Here is a 17,840-nt window from a genome sequence, read left to right on the forward strand (position 1 = left end):
TCCTCTTCACCTTATACACCACTGACTTTCAGCACAACTCTGAGTCATGTCACCTGCAGAAGTTTTCTGACGACTCAGCTGTTGTCGGGTGTATAAGGGAAGGAGAGGAGGGTGAGTACAGGACACTGGTAGACAGCTTTGTAGAGTGGTCCGAACAGAATCACCTGAGGCTGAATGTTGACAAGACCAGAGAGATGGTGATCGACTTCAGGAAGAAGAAGATGCCTTCACAGCCACTACGGATCAGAGGGGAGGTGGTGGAAGAGGTGGAGGACTACAAATACCTGGGAGTGGTGATCGACAACAGACTGGACTGGAAATCTAATACCGAGGCTGTGTACAAGAAGGGGATGAGCAGACTCGATTTCCTGAGGAAGCTGAGATCCTTCAACGTATGCAGCAAGATGTTGGAAATCTTTCACCAGTCTGTTGTTTCCAGCGTCATTTTCTTTGCGGCTGTGTGTTGGGGCAGCAGCATCAGAGCCAGCGACACCAACAGACTTGATAAAATCATCAAGAAGGCTGACTCTGTACTTGGTCTCAGGTTGGAGTCTTTTGAGACCGTGGTGGAGAGGAGACAATGAACAAACTTTTATCCATCATAGACAATGATCAGCACCCTCTCCATCACACAGTAGTAGACAGACAGTGGAGCACCTTTTCTCACAGACTGCTGCAGCTCCGCTGTCGAAGGGACAGATACAGGAAATCTTTCCTGCCACATGCCATCACACTGTACAATAACAGCTAACACTCTGGTCATAACACAAAGTCTCTACGCACTTTGGTTTTATACAATATGTTCACTGCACCTTATATTTTATCTTGCACTGCAATTACTCTGCTTATTTATACATTTTTATACATTTTGTACATTTTGTATATTACTTTTATCTATTGCTATTTTATATGTATAGGTTGTTCCTCCTATTTCATTGTGTTGTTATTGTCTCTGTGTATAATGCTGCTGCTACACCGGAATTTCCCAGCTTGGGATCAATAAAGTATATCTATCTATCTATCTAAAGATAATAATTTTTGCATCCAAATTTGCTAACCTAGTAACAGCAACTAAGGGGGGCAGGACTTAGGATTGGTCAATACAACACAGAGTTACAGACAGACAGGACAAGTGCCAAAGAAGTAGTCAAACTCACACACACATAGCCCATTATGTACAAGAGCACACCCGCACAGACGCGCTCCCTATATTACCTGAAAGTAATTCAAAATCTCTCCTAGGGGAATCAAAGTGAAGAGCTTCAGTTCCTGCTGCAGAGTGCTCCAGGTTGAGGTGGCTGTACATCAAACAATCTGAAAAGATTGGAGAAGAAATCTCTTTTTCATGGACAGCTTTGAAATGCAGCCATTGTCATCTTCAACGACTATAAGCTTATCAAACCTACTACCTAAATTAGCCTACTGGAGAAAAGTGAGAATGAAAGGCATTGGAGTGGGAAGCAGCATAAAACAGAGGAGAGTGTATGTGATTGTTATACTTGTGTCTTAGAAGTTGCTTTTGACATTTACAGTTCCATTAGAAAACTGTGTTACTTCACAGTATGTGGAGTATTTGATTTTGATTCCCACTGAACTGTGATGTTTTGAGGGTGTTGCAGCACAGCACGTCTGCATCGCTAAATGTCACAGTCTTTCTTGATTTTGATTCAGTGCCCCTTTAGGACACCTTTAGTAACAAACAGTCACGGCAGATTAGCTTGACTTCACGTCTCGACTTGGCTCTGACCTCCATACGTACGTATGTACATGAGCCGCCCTGCAGGAAGGAGAGGACGCTGTGGAGATGGAAGCAGACGAGGCAGAGAGAGGACTGAGGTGACAATGTTCAGTTGATTAGCTGTCGAATTGAGAGCAGACGGATGGTGCTCTTAATGTTCAGCAGAAGAAGAGGGATTAGTCCATTGATTTTAGCAAAAAGCATGACTCAAGCAGATGCTCCACTTTAAGTGACAATAAGACAGGATAAACACCCAGGAGACATCAATGAAAATAATAACACAATAGAAAATAAAGTGTGTGCAAGAAGAGAGGAGGCAAGAAGACAAGAAATGTTCATTCATTTCACGCTTGGAGGCCCTCATCATCAAACCAAGTCAAGTGAAAAATCAATGCTTGGCTGTACTTACTTGTACTTGTATCTGTTTTTTTCATGTTTTCCACTCAAAATGGCTGATTAATTTACAGCATGGCCTATGGTAGGCATGGCAACAGATATTACAGCAGGCAGGTACATACAAAGATGAAAACTTTCTGGCTCTATTCTACAAGAACTGTGTTTTTTCAGTCTAGATTGCAAACACACTTTCAGTAGTTCCCCTTGCAGTAAAATAGCTTTCAAGTTCCCCAACCACGCTTGGTTCAAATACCAGTAACTGAAATCCAGGTAAACATTTCAAAAGCAGGAGACAAAGTGGAACAAGCACATCTGCTAATGCCACTTACACAGAATAATTGTACGATTTTACTAAAAGAAGACATCAGGCTTGGCTTTTTCCTTTTTTCCCCTTTCCTTCAGTTTTTTTTTTTTTATAGATGTTCTTGTAAATAGTCTTGAAAGTTAAAAAGGCCAAAGTCTGCACCAACAGAAGCTCCTCTCTCCCACAGAAAACACTGCTCGTGAAACGCCTCGTCAGTAGTCTGGCCTTTCATTTCCGTGACTTTGTGAACTCACGCGATGTCACCAAGCCATACATTTGCATAATATATGCCAAGTGGCTAGTTTGGCAGGTATAAATTGATTTAGCACAGCTGGTGTTAGCGTTTCTGAGTCAGGCGTGTGGGAGCTGACCAATCAGAGGATACTGGGTGTATTTGGGAGGGGGAGGTCTGAAAGAGACAGAAGTACAAACAGAACGTTTCAGACAGAGGGGGAATTAAAGAGCTGCTGCACTGGACAGAAACTGATGTGTTTTTTGAGCAGTAGTAACCCAAAATGAAATAATGAATCTGACTATTATCATAATATGTCTCCTTTAAAGAAATTCTTCAACACTCCAGTGCATGCTAACTGTAAACTGTGATTTTACTGCTCTGTTCTGTAAATACAACATCAATTTAATGCCTGTCCATCCTGAGAGAGGGATCCCTCCTCTGTGGATCATCCTGAGGTTTCTTCCATCTTATTTTTCTGCCCTGTTAAAAAAATGTTTTTCTCATCATGGCAAGTTTTTTCTCACTGGAATCGGGCAGGTCAGGGGATGTCATTCGCTGTACAGCTTTTAAATCCTACTGAGGCAATGTGATTGTGATATTGAGCTATATGAATACAATAAAATTTGATTTACCAAAAATACACACATTTCCTTGACTCTGACTAAAATAAACGTAAATAATTGGCAGCCGAGATGACCTCTCTTGTGCTCCGCTGTTGTTTGACTGCGCCAAATGGGAATGTTTGCCCATCGTTATGTCTGCTGTTAGCTTAAGGACTATAAATTATGCTGCAGCCTGCTGCTACAATCCGTGCTTGAGCCAGCTGGGGACATAATGAGCGGCGACCTGCCAGACAAAATAGAGCAGGACATCGTTTGATTGTGTTTGAGAACTATTGGGGTTTGCATCTGTTTGTTCAGGCACTATTTGCAGCTGTTTGTTCTTGTCTGCTCCGGCAGTGGCTGATGGGGAGATCTCTAATGTACAAGACACATGGCAGCAGCTACAAGTAACGCCTTATCATATGTGGTTGAGCAGGCGCTGCAGATTTTCTCTGGCATTTTTGAACCTGAAATAATCCAACATTACAGACATGTTAGCAACGTCCTGACCTTTTAAAGGCATGTCTTGCTTCTGGATATTTTTGACACATAAGCTTTAGCACAGCTGGAGTACATGTAGTCCTGTGGCGATAAAGATTTTTTTCTATTCTATTTTGGGAAACACTGCTCACTCAGTATTCCCTATAGACTGTTGACTCACACTGCCACACAACTGCACTCTATGCACTTTCATTCATTAACACAGCTGCCTTACATATATGTACAGAATCATTCCGGTGTTTCTGTGTATTTTCTATCTGTTTTCGATACAAACTTTGGATGATTCACAGGAAAATATGTAATTGAAATTAGCTTTTTTCCCCTACCTTTCAGGCAGGTGCAGTAAAGCTGCAGATGTTCTTATATATTGCCATTCTCACGCTGAAAGACAATGATAATCAGCCAGTCTGTTCACTCCCACTCACTGGGCTGAAAAGGTTAAAGCTGTGTATCGCAGGCAGCATGAGGTGACATTTGGTAGCTGGCTATTTGCGACAGAGTCTGAGGTGAAAATCTGGCAGAGTGTCTAACACTTTCAAAGAAATTGGGCCTGATATTGATGTGGTTTTTGAACCCATTTGAAGTGGATGAAGGACAGACTGCAGTACTACAAGCTAGAGTTCTACCTCAATTCTTGTCAGAGCATCGACACATAGAGCAGCTCACATCGCACTCACAAGCAGAGCTGCAGAGGAGGCACTGATAGTCCGAGCCTGTGTAGTTTTAAAAGCCTTAATATGCTTTGTACTAAAGGGATATTTTTAATAATTCAGTAAACAATTGAGTTTCAGTAATTGTACAATAATCATGAATAGTGCATTTATTACAATCTCTCTTTCCCCATGTCTTCAGAATGAAGTGATTCACTCTCAGGGTGCGTCACTGCAGACACTGTGAACAGATTAGATAAGTTGCTCTGTGGTCTGTAGAGTACACCCAGTGCCACCTCCATTATCAGTGTGAGTTTGTGTGTGTTTCTGTGAGCAGTGAATCGTTGCTGTCTGTGTATGTGAGGATGAAATAGTGGAATGACGCAAGGGAGATGCCAGAAATGGATGAATATCAGTATGCGCTGTGTGTCACTGTGATGTGTGCTTTATGTCCCACTCAGCCTCACCCCACCTGCAAACGTTTGTGGCTGAAACACTTTGCAGAATGCAAGTCAATGTGGCAACTGTGTCCTGTTTGAAAAATCAGCTTTTCTCTGCAAATCTTTGCCGCTTTGACTTGCTTTGAAGTGGTTGCAGCTAGTGAACCATGGTCTACAAAAACAAAAAACAATGATACAGCTGAATCATCACACCTGAAAAGCTGCTTACCAGTTTTAACTAGGACATTCATTCCTTTGCACTGATGAATCATGATATAAAACACTTCTCATGACATTTTAAATCTTTTTTGTTGTATGTTATTTTGGATTTTTCCCTCTGTTAGTCTAGATGACATACAGAGCAGCCGACTTAATCCCTTCGCAAGGTACGGCTGAATAAATTTAGCTCTATGCCAGTTATAAATGTTCTGCTAATGGCATACTGCTGGGTGTAAAGCCCTTTCACTCTGTCTGGCTGCAAGGCAGACTGACCCATACTGTGATCAATCAACAGTTTTCTGGGGAAAGAAACAATATGCTCGAACTCGGGCACTCAAATTTTGCTCATAAATAATTTGGCCGGAGAAATTCAAACAAGAAAAAAACACTCGATGTTAACCTTTGCCACCCTGACCTAATTTTCTCTGTACAGTATTGTATCCACTCAGAGTCATTTCTGTTTAGAAATCTTTTGCTTCAGTAATTTCATCTAACTAAGAATTGGTGGACACTGTTGGATAAATATAAATTGCTTTACTTGTACGGCTCAAAGTATACCGTCATTAATCCTGTCATTTATTTAAACAAGCTAGGTGTAAAAACAAGCCGGCATGTAGATGTCCTTTGACCTGTTGCTTGAAGTAGAGGTGCCCCTTATTACAAAGTGTTGAGGAGAAGTAAAGGAGGGAATGTTAAAACGAAATCAACCGGGTGTGGGACTTCCGGACCCTCCAGGGCAGCCTGCAACATATTGTTTATATCTCTACTGCTAGCCTTTACACCAAAAAAATAAGGAAAGAGGACTGCACACTTGGGAAAAGACTTTAACACTTGGGCAAATAATCACCAGGTTGGCTCAGAGCCTGGCACTTACAATTGAGCTTTTAAACCCACACAAGCCTTCAGCCTGAGATCCTTGTTGTCACATGGTTGTACGGAGTCCAAGCTAATGATCACAGGTGACCTTTGCTTTCAGGCTGCGACCTGTCTGAAGGGATCTGTCTAGTTACTCTCGGTCACTGTCAATGTCTTTTACTGTATGCAAATGTCTTTCAACGGGCAGTTTTATCAGGGAAATGATCTGTGTATCGTTTATGTTATCTTTCAAGTAATGTTGATTAATCACTGAATAACAATGTCCTTTAGAGGTATAATTGATGGACAAATTCTGAATGCTCTAATGTCTAAAATCAATGATGCCCGTTCTTACATCTCCACATTGAGCTATCTGAGATTCTTCCATCCGACATTGCCCTCTTGTGGATTTCAACACTTGACTTTCCCCTATATTCATTCTCCGTCTTTATTCCATTGATGTTTAGTCGGTTTAGTAATGTGTATATCTGGTACCGTAAGAAGGGCAGTGTTTTTCCTGAGTGGCAGAGTGGGAACATGTGCACAGTCAGTGGAGTGTAGTTAAGGTGGCGCAGCACATTAGAGGATCCTGTCTGTGCTCACAGAAGAAGAGTTGCGCACTGTAATCTTCATCAAGTGTGTTGAAGTGAGAAAGTTATACAGAGACATTGTATTTTATAATTGTGCATGCTACTGTAACACACAAGCTAAAATACTTAAAGGATGTTTGATTGCGATGACGTGGCAGAAACTGTCGAGGAACCTGTGGGATGCACATGATCCAATGCCATGCACTTTTACAGTCCACTCTTTATCCTATAACTCCAGAATAATCTCATATGTGTTTAAAAAAATTTACACTAAATACAGTGTACTGTATGTAAGAAAATTCAGATGTGACAGTTTGAGTGCAACTGAAGTAAATTAGGAATAAACACTAAGCAAAGTAGTTCTCAGTTCGATTCCATTTTAATACATTTTTCAATTAATGTTAAACCTTAATATTGAAAAATCTTTGCAGTTAAAATGTAAACAGTATGTTTGCATATAAAACAAAAGGCTTAAATACTCTAGTTACTCATTTCAAAACACAAAACAATGGACTTGACATTTTGTAAATTGCAGCTGGCTATACTGTGAGAAAAAGGTGAGACAATACATTTGATATTCCTGCTCTTCCCTAAATCAACCTAAAGTATTACTTATTTTATATGACAAAGGTATTTAAAAGGTAAACAGATTTATTCCAATGTGAAAAAAAATTTAATTGGTTGGTTTTGAATGCAATTTTCTACATTGTTGTGTCTCATCTGGAATCAGTAGATGATATTGTTATATCAAAAGTGAGATAAAAAGAAAGACACATTATTACATAAAGAACGATATGTGTTTAAGGAAATAGTTAAAAAAAAAAAAAACATAGGCACATTTTTTAAAAAGGCAATTTGGTTACCTTTTGTCCAATTCTACCATTATCATCAACGTCCTTAATTAATTGCCATATAAAATCTAAACCTGATTAATAAAATCTCACATGTACTATGTTAAAGACAGCACTGAGCACTGACCAGTCCATAAATCAGCACTCTACAGAGAAGGCCACCTTCAGACTGTTCAAGGCCTCCTCCTCCGTGATCTCCCTCCAGTTGTCAGGAATCTTTGCTGCTTCCTGCTCATATTCCTCTGCAAACCTCTCATTGAACCTCGTCAAGACATATCTGTAAATCAAAGAATATTTAGCTAATTTCAGGAACATTTCGATACACAGTATATATACTGGTATAAAATGTACAGATTATGTATGAGAAACATTAAACCTTTTATAATTATGACATTAAGGCCTTAAAGTGAAACTCTCGCCAATGCAACCTAGGCTTTTTTTGTGAATGTATTCGAGTCAAGCCTTCGTGTAAAAGCATAATTACGATGAAAGAGGCTCTTTTAAGATTTACCTAATTTTCGTTTTCGGGTCAAACTCATTTTAAATGGGAGTGCAAGGGGCACTTTTATGATTGCATCAAAATGGCTATTTTTAAAACACTAAGAAGGCTCGACACAACATGAAACTGTGGTTGTAGTATCACCAGGGTCTCTACACATGAACATGAGCATTGAGAACAATTTTTGTGTACACAGAGTTTACTAAAATTAGAGATTTTGGACAACTCACGTTAGCAGATGTTGCCTCTGCTCTCTGCCGTCCTGCCAGCCAGAAGTATCGATCTCTGAATGCGACGGAACATGGAGGTGAGTCCAGGTGGACCGCTCCTAAAGCTTTGTTCCATATAAATGCACGGATAATTGGTTGTTTTGTTGTGAGCGAAAAACAATATTGACCTTGAAGTTGAAAAAGGAGCCTCATATAAGAAACAATATTAAAATAAAAAGCTGGAAAAGTCATGTGAGATATCGCGTGGATAGTTGTTGCCGGAAGACAGTAGCGGTCCACCTTAACTTTCCTCAAAGTTACAATGCATTCTGAGATCGATACTTCTCGGCTGCCATGACGCCGGCTAGTGGAACAAGCTACTGCTAAGGTGAGTTGTTCCAAAAGCAAAACTCTGTGTACACAAACAATGTTCTCAATGCTCATGTTCATGTATAGAGACCCTGGTGATGCTACGTGCAAAGTTTCATGTTGTGTCGAGTCTTCTTTGTGTTTTAAAAATAGCCATTTTGATGCTATCGCTAAAGTGCCCCAAGCACTCCCATTGAAAATGAGTTTGACCCGAAAACGAAAATACGGTAAATCTTAAAAGTGCCTCTTTCGTCTTTATGCATTTACACGAAGGTTTGACTAATATACATTCACAAAAAAGCCTAAGTTGCATTTTGGCGAGAGTTTAACTTTAATAATCCAGAAAGTACCTCCAGTAAGCACTGGGGATGTGGTTGTTTGGGTCCTCAGGGTAGATGCTCCAGTCTGGATACTTGGAGAGGAGGCTGATGCATTCCACAGTCGTGTCCTCTGTGTCATTGCTCTGGCCTGGGTTGCTCTCACTCACGCTTTCAGGGCAACTGACAGTGGAAAGAGAACAGGAGCCAAGAGGTAACATGCTTTTAGGCCTGTGGAGCAGAGCCCTGTGAACCTCATGCCCCTTATTCTCCAGCTCACAGGGGGCTCTGCAGACAGGACATTTTTTGTCACAGCCCTTCACTCTGTTGAAGAGCAAGTTGTGGGGCTGAACTGGCAGGCACTGAAGAAATTGGGTGATATCCACATTTTGGGTGAACTCCTGGGCCAGATCCAACCGCATTGCAGCCAGCACCTCCATTAGACATGTGACAAAGCGATCCCACTCTGTGGTGATACTGAAGAGTGGTCCATCCAGAGAGGCCCTGGGGACATCCACGTCTCCATCCTCCTCTAAAATGAGACACGCTCTTTCCAGCAATGGCTTTGTATCACTCAACACTCCATTGGTACCTTCTGCTGTTTCGCTCGCTGCTGCCGCAATCTTTCCTACAATTTCTCCAAGTCTTTGCTGCCTCCATTTATCCAAGTTGGTTGAGTCACACAGGTAAGCCACCACTGTCTCTTGGATCTTCCTCAGTCTGTAGTCGTCATAAGACTGAAAATATTCCAGGAAGCTTTCAAAGCAGTCTTCCTTTATCAGCTCCTCCAACAGGTTCTGGTGGAAGGCCCTTTTGGACTGATACTGTGGGAGTTGACCTTGGATCTCTTCTACAATGCGCATCCCCACTGGTTTATAGATGTAGTCCAACACTGTAGGTTTGAGAACCATGGAGGTGAATGCTTGAGCCATCCTCTGGCACTGGTCTCTCTTCCTGAACTGATAGATAAACTGTGCCAAGTACTTATTCTTGGCCGCAGAGATAGATGTCAAAAACTCTGTGTCCTTGGCATAGCGGTCATGTAGTTTTTGGAAGTCTTGGCATGCAGCGCTACAGAGATAAACCTTCAGTTCAACTTCAAAAGCTGATCTGATTTCCAGAGTTTTGTCCTTCAAACCTTTCTCAACATTTTCTAACAGTTCCTTAATGTAGCTGTCAGAAAAATCTGCTGGTGAGCTAGATTTATCTGCTGCAAACTGATTGTACTCTTCTATGAGATTGCTTGCCAACTTTTGAGCTGCCAACCTCTGTATTCTGTTGTTGTCTTCAAACATGTGCTTTAATCTGCTGCGGTATCCAAAGTGCTCATCATAAACGTAGAAGTTAGATGTCTGGTTTTGGCCAATGTCTTCAAGCTTTTTCAGGTGTTTCTGAAGCCCACGGCTGATTAGATTCTCTTTAAGGATATGAGTCACTCGTGCAGTGATATTGTCTGGTTCTGAAGGCCTGAAGTCAAAGTTGGACAAGATTTCACTCCACACACCCTCAAACTCCTCTTCCAGCTCTGCATCTTGGAGAAGAACTTTATTTGACTTGCATTTCTCTACCAGTGCTTGCATTTTGGATTCCTGTTCTTTTTCCAGTGAGGTCTCAAAGTTCCTCAGCTGTGTGGAAGAGCAATGGCTCTCAATGACCACCTCCAACTGTTGTATCATCACTTCAGTTACTCGCTCTTGGAGGTCATCCATGTTGCTCATTAGGACTGGCTTGAATGTGTTCATGTTGGGAATGTCATCTTTCATCAGATAGGATTCTACTTTTGACCTCATTTTGTTTACCTCTGTTTTGACTTCCTCTCTGGCTTCATCTTTCAGCTCACTCATAAGACCATTTTGGATCATGGCGTCTAAAGCCTTTGCCTTTGTAGCGGTGATTTTCTTTGATGCCCCCATATGCCACCTGTCCATGTGTTCTAGGAAACTATCCTCCCATTGGGAAAGCTCTGTGCACAATAAAGAGAAAGCTAAAGCAATGTCAGTATTTTGCAGACCAACAGAGAATGATTCTGCTCTCACTGCGTCCCAAACAGCACACAGACGATTCATGATTTCAGGCAGACCTGTGGCTGCAGACTTGGCTGCACTTTTTTTCAATGCTTTAAAGACGTTTTGCTTCAGCTTTAACACAGCCTCACTATACTGTGGATCAATTGGTTCAGAGAGGGACATATTGTACCATGGCCATTTGACAGAGGTCATACATATGGTGGTCTTTGTATAATGGTTATTAGCATTGTTCATTTCTCTGTCCCCAGTCTCAGTCTGAAGCATATCAGATACACGCCTTAACTGCGAGGCTTGTAACACACTGTTTATACCATCATCCCGGGCCAGGAGTTGGCAAATGGGCATGGAGCCACATTCTTTGATGCGTAGGAGAGCATTGGCTATGACACTGAAATCAGCTTCAAACTCGGTATCGGCATGAGAGGAGATGTTCTGCATTAAAACATCACTCAATCCTGTTGCAACAGTGGCCATCTCATTGTCTTGGATCAGTGTATTTCTTTGGTTGTCTGAGTGGAGACCTTCTACATCAATTAGCAGCAGCAAATCACATTCAATCTCCTTTCTCAGGTCAATGGGGGGACACAGGGCGACCATGTACACACCTCGAGTTGATCTTTGCCTTCCTTCAGGGAATTTCACCCCAAGTAATGCAGAAAAAACCTCAGCATTTCTAGCATGATGTACTCCAAGGTTTGTCAGCACTCGGGTCCTGCATTGTTCTTGAGGCAGACGGCGTCTTAGCTCTGCAAAGACACAGCCCAGCCACTGCATGGGGATGTTTGAGGCATCTCCATCCATTAGTTCAAGTGGAATCCCGTAGAAAAGAAGGTCTGTCGCTAAGCTGGGTAGGCGTAACACGTTCTGGGTCCCACTGCCAGGGCTGATGTGTGTTAGCTCAAAAATTAGGCCAATCTCACGCAAAAAGTGCTCAAGGCCCAGCCAGTCTGGATCAGATTCAAAAGGTTGTGACCATGAGGTTACCTGATCTTCAATGGCAACATCTTGGCACATTTGTTGTTGGGAAGACGCTGAATCTGAGTCAGCTAGTGTCAGCTGTGGTTCATTTTGCGGTTTCTCTTGGGAGCTAAAGCTTGCATTTTCTCCAGACTCCAAATGATTGTTTTGGTCCTCAAACACTGGATCTGTAATTTGTTCTAACCCTTTTTCAATCACCCCTTCCTCTTGAATTTCTTTTTTATGTGACATCATTTCTAACTGCTGCTCTAGGACCGTATCATCTGTGGACTCAAGATGGTCCTTCTCTTGTGGCTGTTGTTCTGTAGTATTTTCTGCAGACTTTTGCAAGGTGTGCTCAAACTCTTGGTCAATCTCAGCTTGTGGGTCTGTGATTACTTCATTTTGTTCCTCTTCAAATGATGAATCTGTGCAGAAACTGTCATCACTGTCCTCTAGATCACCATGGGTTCCATTTGTGAGCTCATCAACATGTTCCGGGACGCCATCTTGCTCTTCTATCTGCAGGTTTGTGAACAGCCCTTGCTGCCTTTTTTGTTTTCCAATTTGCATCAGCTGAAGCTTCAGCTTCATCCAACTTAGGAAACAAGTCCTCTCCACTTTATCTGTTGTGAAAAGCGCATCAGTGAACTTCTTCATCGATGGTGTCATTTTGTAGCTGCTCAACTCGACCAAAATGTCTTTCTTTTCCTTTTGCAGTTGAGAGTTGATTTCTTTTCCTTCTTTTCTCTGTTTTCTCTCCTCCTTTTCTACTTGGGCCAGTTTGCCCCATAAATGCCCCTGCAAAGGAAGCTGTTTCTCTCTAAATTGAGCAGATCCCTTGTCTAACCCTTTCAATACTTCCTCCACTGTGGCCATTGCCTTTTTACAGACCACCCCTTCATCCACACTAAGGCCTAGCTCCTCTGCTAATGTTGCTGCTGCCTCAAGTGAAACAAGCTTCAGTGTATCTGGTAAAAGATCATTCAGCATGTCAGACAGCCTGTCAGCCAGTTCCTCCTCACTCAAAGCTCTCCCTTGCAGGACTGATCCTCTGGGAAGCCCCATTACTTGACCAAGGTTCTGATCAGCAAACCCCACAACTCTGTTTTCATTTTCCCCAGTGTCCGATACGTCAATCACTATGAGATTGTTTGCCAAATCTTTGCAAGAAGCAAGAAGCTGTCTTTCTTTTTCTTTAAGATTCCCACAGAAAACAACCACAGCTGAAGACGTTTGACATAAAAAACTAAGGCATTTCTCATGTGCACTGGCATCACCTCGCAGGTTAGAGATGACCACAGGGACAGGGAAAGTATCTCTGGCAGTGTTTCCAGTGGGTAAATACCATCCTATCTCTACAAGGCCATTGGAGAGTCTTCGGGGTAGCTGTCCTCCATCCATCCCTTTGTGGAGAAATGTTTCACTGGGTGATCCGAGTCCATTTATAACATTGTTTAGCACGTTTGACTTAGAGACACCACAGTGGCCAAGCTTCACACAAGAAACCAGTGGCATGAATGTGCTGGCCAAATCCCCCTCATGGACCTTCCCATGAGACCTCCACTGGCTCACAGCACCTCTCAAAGGCCAAAGAAGGAAGCGACTTGGTTGTTCTGGATCTATGTTTGGAAGGATCAGGGGCACAGCAAACTGGCATTGCACCATGCGCACAGTCATCTCCTGCTGAAGGAAGGTGTTGGCAGACATAAAGACAGCTGTGACTAGATCAAGAGGGTTGATGTCACTCTGGCTTTCCCCCAAATCATTGATTATCTCCTCAGGTGAGTTATTGGCACTGTTTGGAACATCATGCTGACTTTTGCAGTAAGGGCTCCGTGCATCAGGGTGAAGCAGCCAAAGGCGTCGAAGGAAAGCATTTGGTAGATCTTTAAGCTCTATTGGAACTTGATTCTCAAAATTCCAAGTGCTGATGTCCAACATAGACGCTGGACCCAGTGGCGTAGTCCAGAAGGCACCCAGGCCCAGCTTATGAAGAGTTTCTGCCTGGGCATTGTTCTTTGGAGGCTCTGGTTTAAAAAAAAAAACAACAACAAAAAAAAAAAAACAAGGCAATAATTTAGGCTGTGGATTTAGATGCATCATACTTAGCTTTACAGTTTTATCCAGTTACATTTGAATTTGCCCCAAGTTGTTAAAATGTTAGCTAGTTATACTTTGAAAAATGGCAAACAAAGGAATTTTCAGTTACGTGAATTCCTCATAATACTTACTACAAAGTTGATTTTGTTTTTTTGAAAATAAGAAAAAAGACTTATATATTATCCTTGACTTGTGCAGCATATCAATTATGTAACATGTTCTCTCTCCCAGCTTATCAAATATGACAGCTTTAGTAAGTGGGCCCAAGCTTCAAATTATGATGCTACTTTCCACTCCAGTGTCAGTGAAAGTCCTTTTAAGTTAACAATAATAAACGTGCAACATCTGGTTAAATGTCATGTTTACTGAAGTCACAGTTTAGACTTAGGCACCAGAACTGCTTGGTTAGGTTTAGGAAAATAACATGGATTGGCTTAAAATAAGTATGTTTGTTCTTACTAATGTTATCTAATGTAAATTAAAAACAAGACAACCTTTATTTTGTTTAGGCACAGGACTCAGACTTCTCCGCAGCTGAAGTCCAGTGTTTGCACCAGCAACCACCCTCAACCACCTCCCAATGTGGACGGTCCTCACTTCTTACACTATTACTCTAGATGTGTGCTTAAATTGTCAAAGTTTGAAGCATAGGGCCACTGACCATGACATGTTGGGAGTGAAAACGGCCTTGATTATGTTTATTGCATGTCTTTAAATGGCCTTGAATTGAGTTATTATCAATACTTAAGTCATGTTTCAATTGAGTAAGAGGGTTTGCTTTTAAAAAGAAAAAGTAGAAATTAGCTCATAATTCATGATTGAACTGTCATTACTTATCACATTGACACCCTATTTTGTTCACTGCAGCTTATTAGGCATTACATGTTATTCTCAGCTCTGACAAACAGCAGTGTTATCTTTAAACAGACCATCCTTTGGTGCCATTATTATCAGGGGCTGACACTTGCTGCAACCAACTCAATTATCCCTACATAATAAACATATTAAAGCATTCAGCATTTCTGAGCTTCTATGCAAGTACATCCCTCCTGGCCTCCACATTTATCTCATTCTGCTCCCAAAGACATAGCAGTCATGGGCAGCCTCTGTAGTGGTCAGACCAAATTAATTTCTGCTGTCCTTAATTACATAAACAGACCTCGCAAAATTAAACTTCACAGCTAACCAAATTATTCTGTATCACAGTTGCTGTGCACACATTTAGAATTATTAGCCAAAGCCTTTGCTAAATGAAGTGCTGAGTGTAGCCGCAGAATGCAAACATATCTGGATTAGCTGAGGTATTGGGCAAACAAAGACACTGTGTTGGCTTGGGTTACTGCAGCAGTGTCTCTAAAAAGATGCCACTTATTTGTTGGGTGAACTGCACACCTGACAGGGCAAAATAATAAATAGGGCAATAACAGATGGATCATGGGTCACCTTGGGTAATTATACTTTGGCTTATAAATGTATTAAACAATATCATGTAGATTAAGTACGAAGACAGATCTTATGATAGTGTAGAACATGAAGACATCTGCAAGTTTATTAAAATAAATGATGATACGATGGCACAAACCCTAAAAAATCATAAAAATGAAAGTAAACATACTTTTCTTTTTGCTGCTCAGCCTATTATGAAGCTTGACTGACATGATGAATCCCGCTGACTGTCTCTCATCTCCGTTTTAAATGAGTTTTTCTCTGCTGGTCGACCACTACTCATGTGGAGTGTTGAGTGGAAACCTGTGAATACAATTGATAACACAAACATCACTGGGATACGAAAGGCAACACAATACAATCAAAAGTATCTTCGAGATTCTTTGGCCTAATACCACTAATAGCACATGTCTTAAAATGTGAAAATCTACAATAGATGAGAATATGTTGCATGCTGCTGTCTGAGGGGACCGATCATTGTGAAACATACGGAGGAGGCAGGTTTGTCCTGCCTTTTATCTTCTTGAAATGCCTAAGTGAAGCAGCACACCCCACCCTGTTTCATTTTGCTTCTCACAATAAAACCTGGCCCATGACAGGCTGAACGCGACCTGCAGATATGATGGCCTCTGCTCAGGTCAGGAGACTGTCAGGAAGATAAAGCACACAACTGAGGGTTCAATATTGGGGTGACTAACCCTTCGTATTAGTACTTCACAGGTTGAAGCTCAAACCTCTTGCAATTTACTTTTCGAGTTCAGCTTTTCCAATTTTGAGCAGTGGCCATACCTCATTGTTGAAAAGCTGCAATATGAGCTGAAATAACAGCTGTGGAAAAAAGGTTTGTCTACTGGTGAGAGTATAAGGAAAGAATTAATATGTCATTTAATATAGCTCACCACAAAGTACATCAATTTTTTTTGTTTGGATAGCATCTAATGTGATTTTCTTTAAGCTAACACTCATAAAAAGCAATGTTTGAAGACGTACTCAGAGCCTCAAGTAAAAGCAGGAAAAACAAAATGTCAAAATTCACTTGTACAAGTAATCGTCCTGCATAAAATCCTACTGAAGCAAAAGCACATAATTATTGTTAGTAAACTATACTTTTAATGCAGTACAGTTTTTGTTTATTTAGATTGTCATATATTTCAATATTAGATTGTCAATATCGATGCAGCATATTAAGTATTATTGTACTTTATATACACTGAGATAGTTTAGTCCAGTGGGTCCCAGGGACAAAAGAAGAAATTGGCTTCTTACATATTATTTGGGGAGAGGAAAGATGAGTTCTGATACACAAATTTGTATTGCTTTGGCAGTTTCTTTGTGTGAAATATTTCTGAGAAAGTAAATTATAAGAGGAAATATCTCTCTAGTAACCAGGTATCTTTTTTCAAAAGAGTTGGGAACCACTGGTTTCATCTTTAAAACATTGTATTAAATTATTTGATCGTACATTTATCTCTGTAAGCATTTAATCTCAGAAGTTAGTCAAATACAGTTTTCTCAGCTAGATCAGTCGTTTTCATCTGAAATGTTGTGGCGTATACTGTCAGCATGAAGTCGGTGCAAGTAACTCAGGATTACACTTATGCACAGAGTACTCAGTGGCTTTCCATGAGAAATATTTAGAGCAATAAGTTTTATATACTTCATTGTTAAGAAAATCTCTCCCTAGTGATCTAATATTCAACTGTATTGTTTTTGATTCTGATGCAGAGATGATGTGTAAGATGCTCATTACTGTAATGAGTTCCTGATTTACCCTTATTATAATATATTATATTGTAATCACATGTTTATTATGTTTATTATGTATTTCTTTCAATATAAGGAAGAAAAATAACACAAACATTGCCACTCAAGTAAAGCCAGTTTTCATGTCCTACTGAATCTTTTATCCTCAACTTAGCTTATAATTTCTCAGATTAGACAAATATATACACTTTTAATGCAGAAATGCTATGGTCCCAGTATACCTTGCTAAAATGTGAACTTTATAATAATGTTCTTACCTATTTCTTCTCTGGTAAAAGAAAACGGGTATCCTTCACATTTTAACTGTCACCATGTGATTGCACGTCTCTGTCACAAGAGCTCTTATACCAGTCTGTTCAGTGATAAGACACATTCCTGCACTTCTTCCTGATGCCGCAAGAACAAAATGAACACCAGTCACATGCACACATCTAGAAACACGTAGACGAGACCCCACACACGTGACATTAGTGCTTGTGTAAAAACGTCTTTACTTGACAGACTTGATATTCCAATAACAGAAAGCAGCAGTCTGTCTCTCTCAGTGCTGTCAGATCCTGATGCAATGTGTCCACAGAGGCCTGCAGAGAGGATTATCATTGTCTGCAGGGGTCAGAGGCGACACTCCAGACAATGACGCACACAAACCCTGAGTCATGTGTGATCTCTCAGATATAGGTCTATCTGATTACTATGGATGAATAGCTGGCATACTGATGCTGACCTTTATTCATAGACAGCCTATTTTCCTCCTGATTTGCTCTTTTC

General features: G+C 41.0%; 1 protein-coding gene across 1 annotated transcript; it reads right to left on the minus strand.

Annotated features, from left to right (window-relative positions):
- Positions 1-6,887: 6,887 nt before the first annotated feature.
- gvin1l2 (GTPase, very large interferon inducible 1-like 2) lies at positions 6,888-17,449 on the minus strand. Its single transcript, XM_030408968.1, has 4 exons — positions 17,330-17,449; positions 15,478-15,611; positions 8,809-13,789; positions 6,888-7,658 (listed from the first exon to the last, which is right to left on the minus strand). The coding sequence occupies exons 2-4, from the start codon at positions 15,518-15,520 to the stop codon at positions 7,520-7,522; spliced, it is 5,163 nt and encodes a 1,720-aa protein (XP_030264828.1). The 5' UTR covers positions 15,521-15,611; positions 17,330-17,449; the 3' UTR covers positions 6,888-7,519.
- Between the last annotated feature and the right edge of the window lie 391 nt (positions 17,450-17,840).

The sequence above is a fragment of the Sparus aurata genome, chromosome 2 (assembly GCF_900880675.1).
Source record: "Sparus aurata chromosome 2, fSpaAur1.1, whole genome shotgun sequence".
Lineage (NCBI taxonomy): Eukaryota > Metazoa > Chordata > Actinopteri > Spariformes > Sparidae > Sparus > Sparus aurata.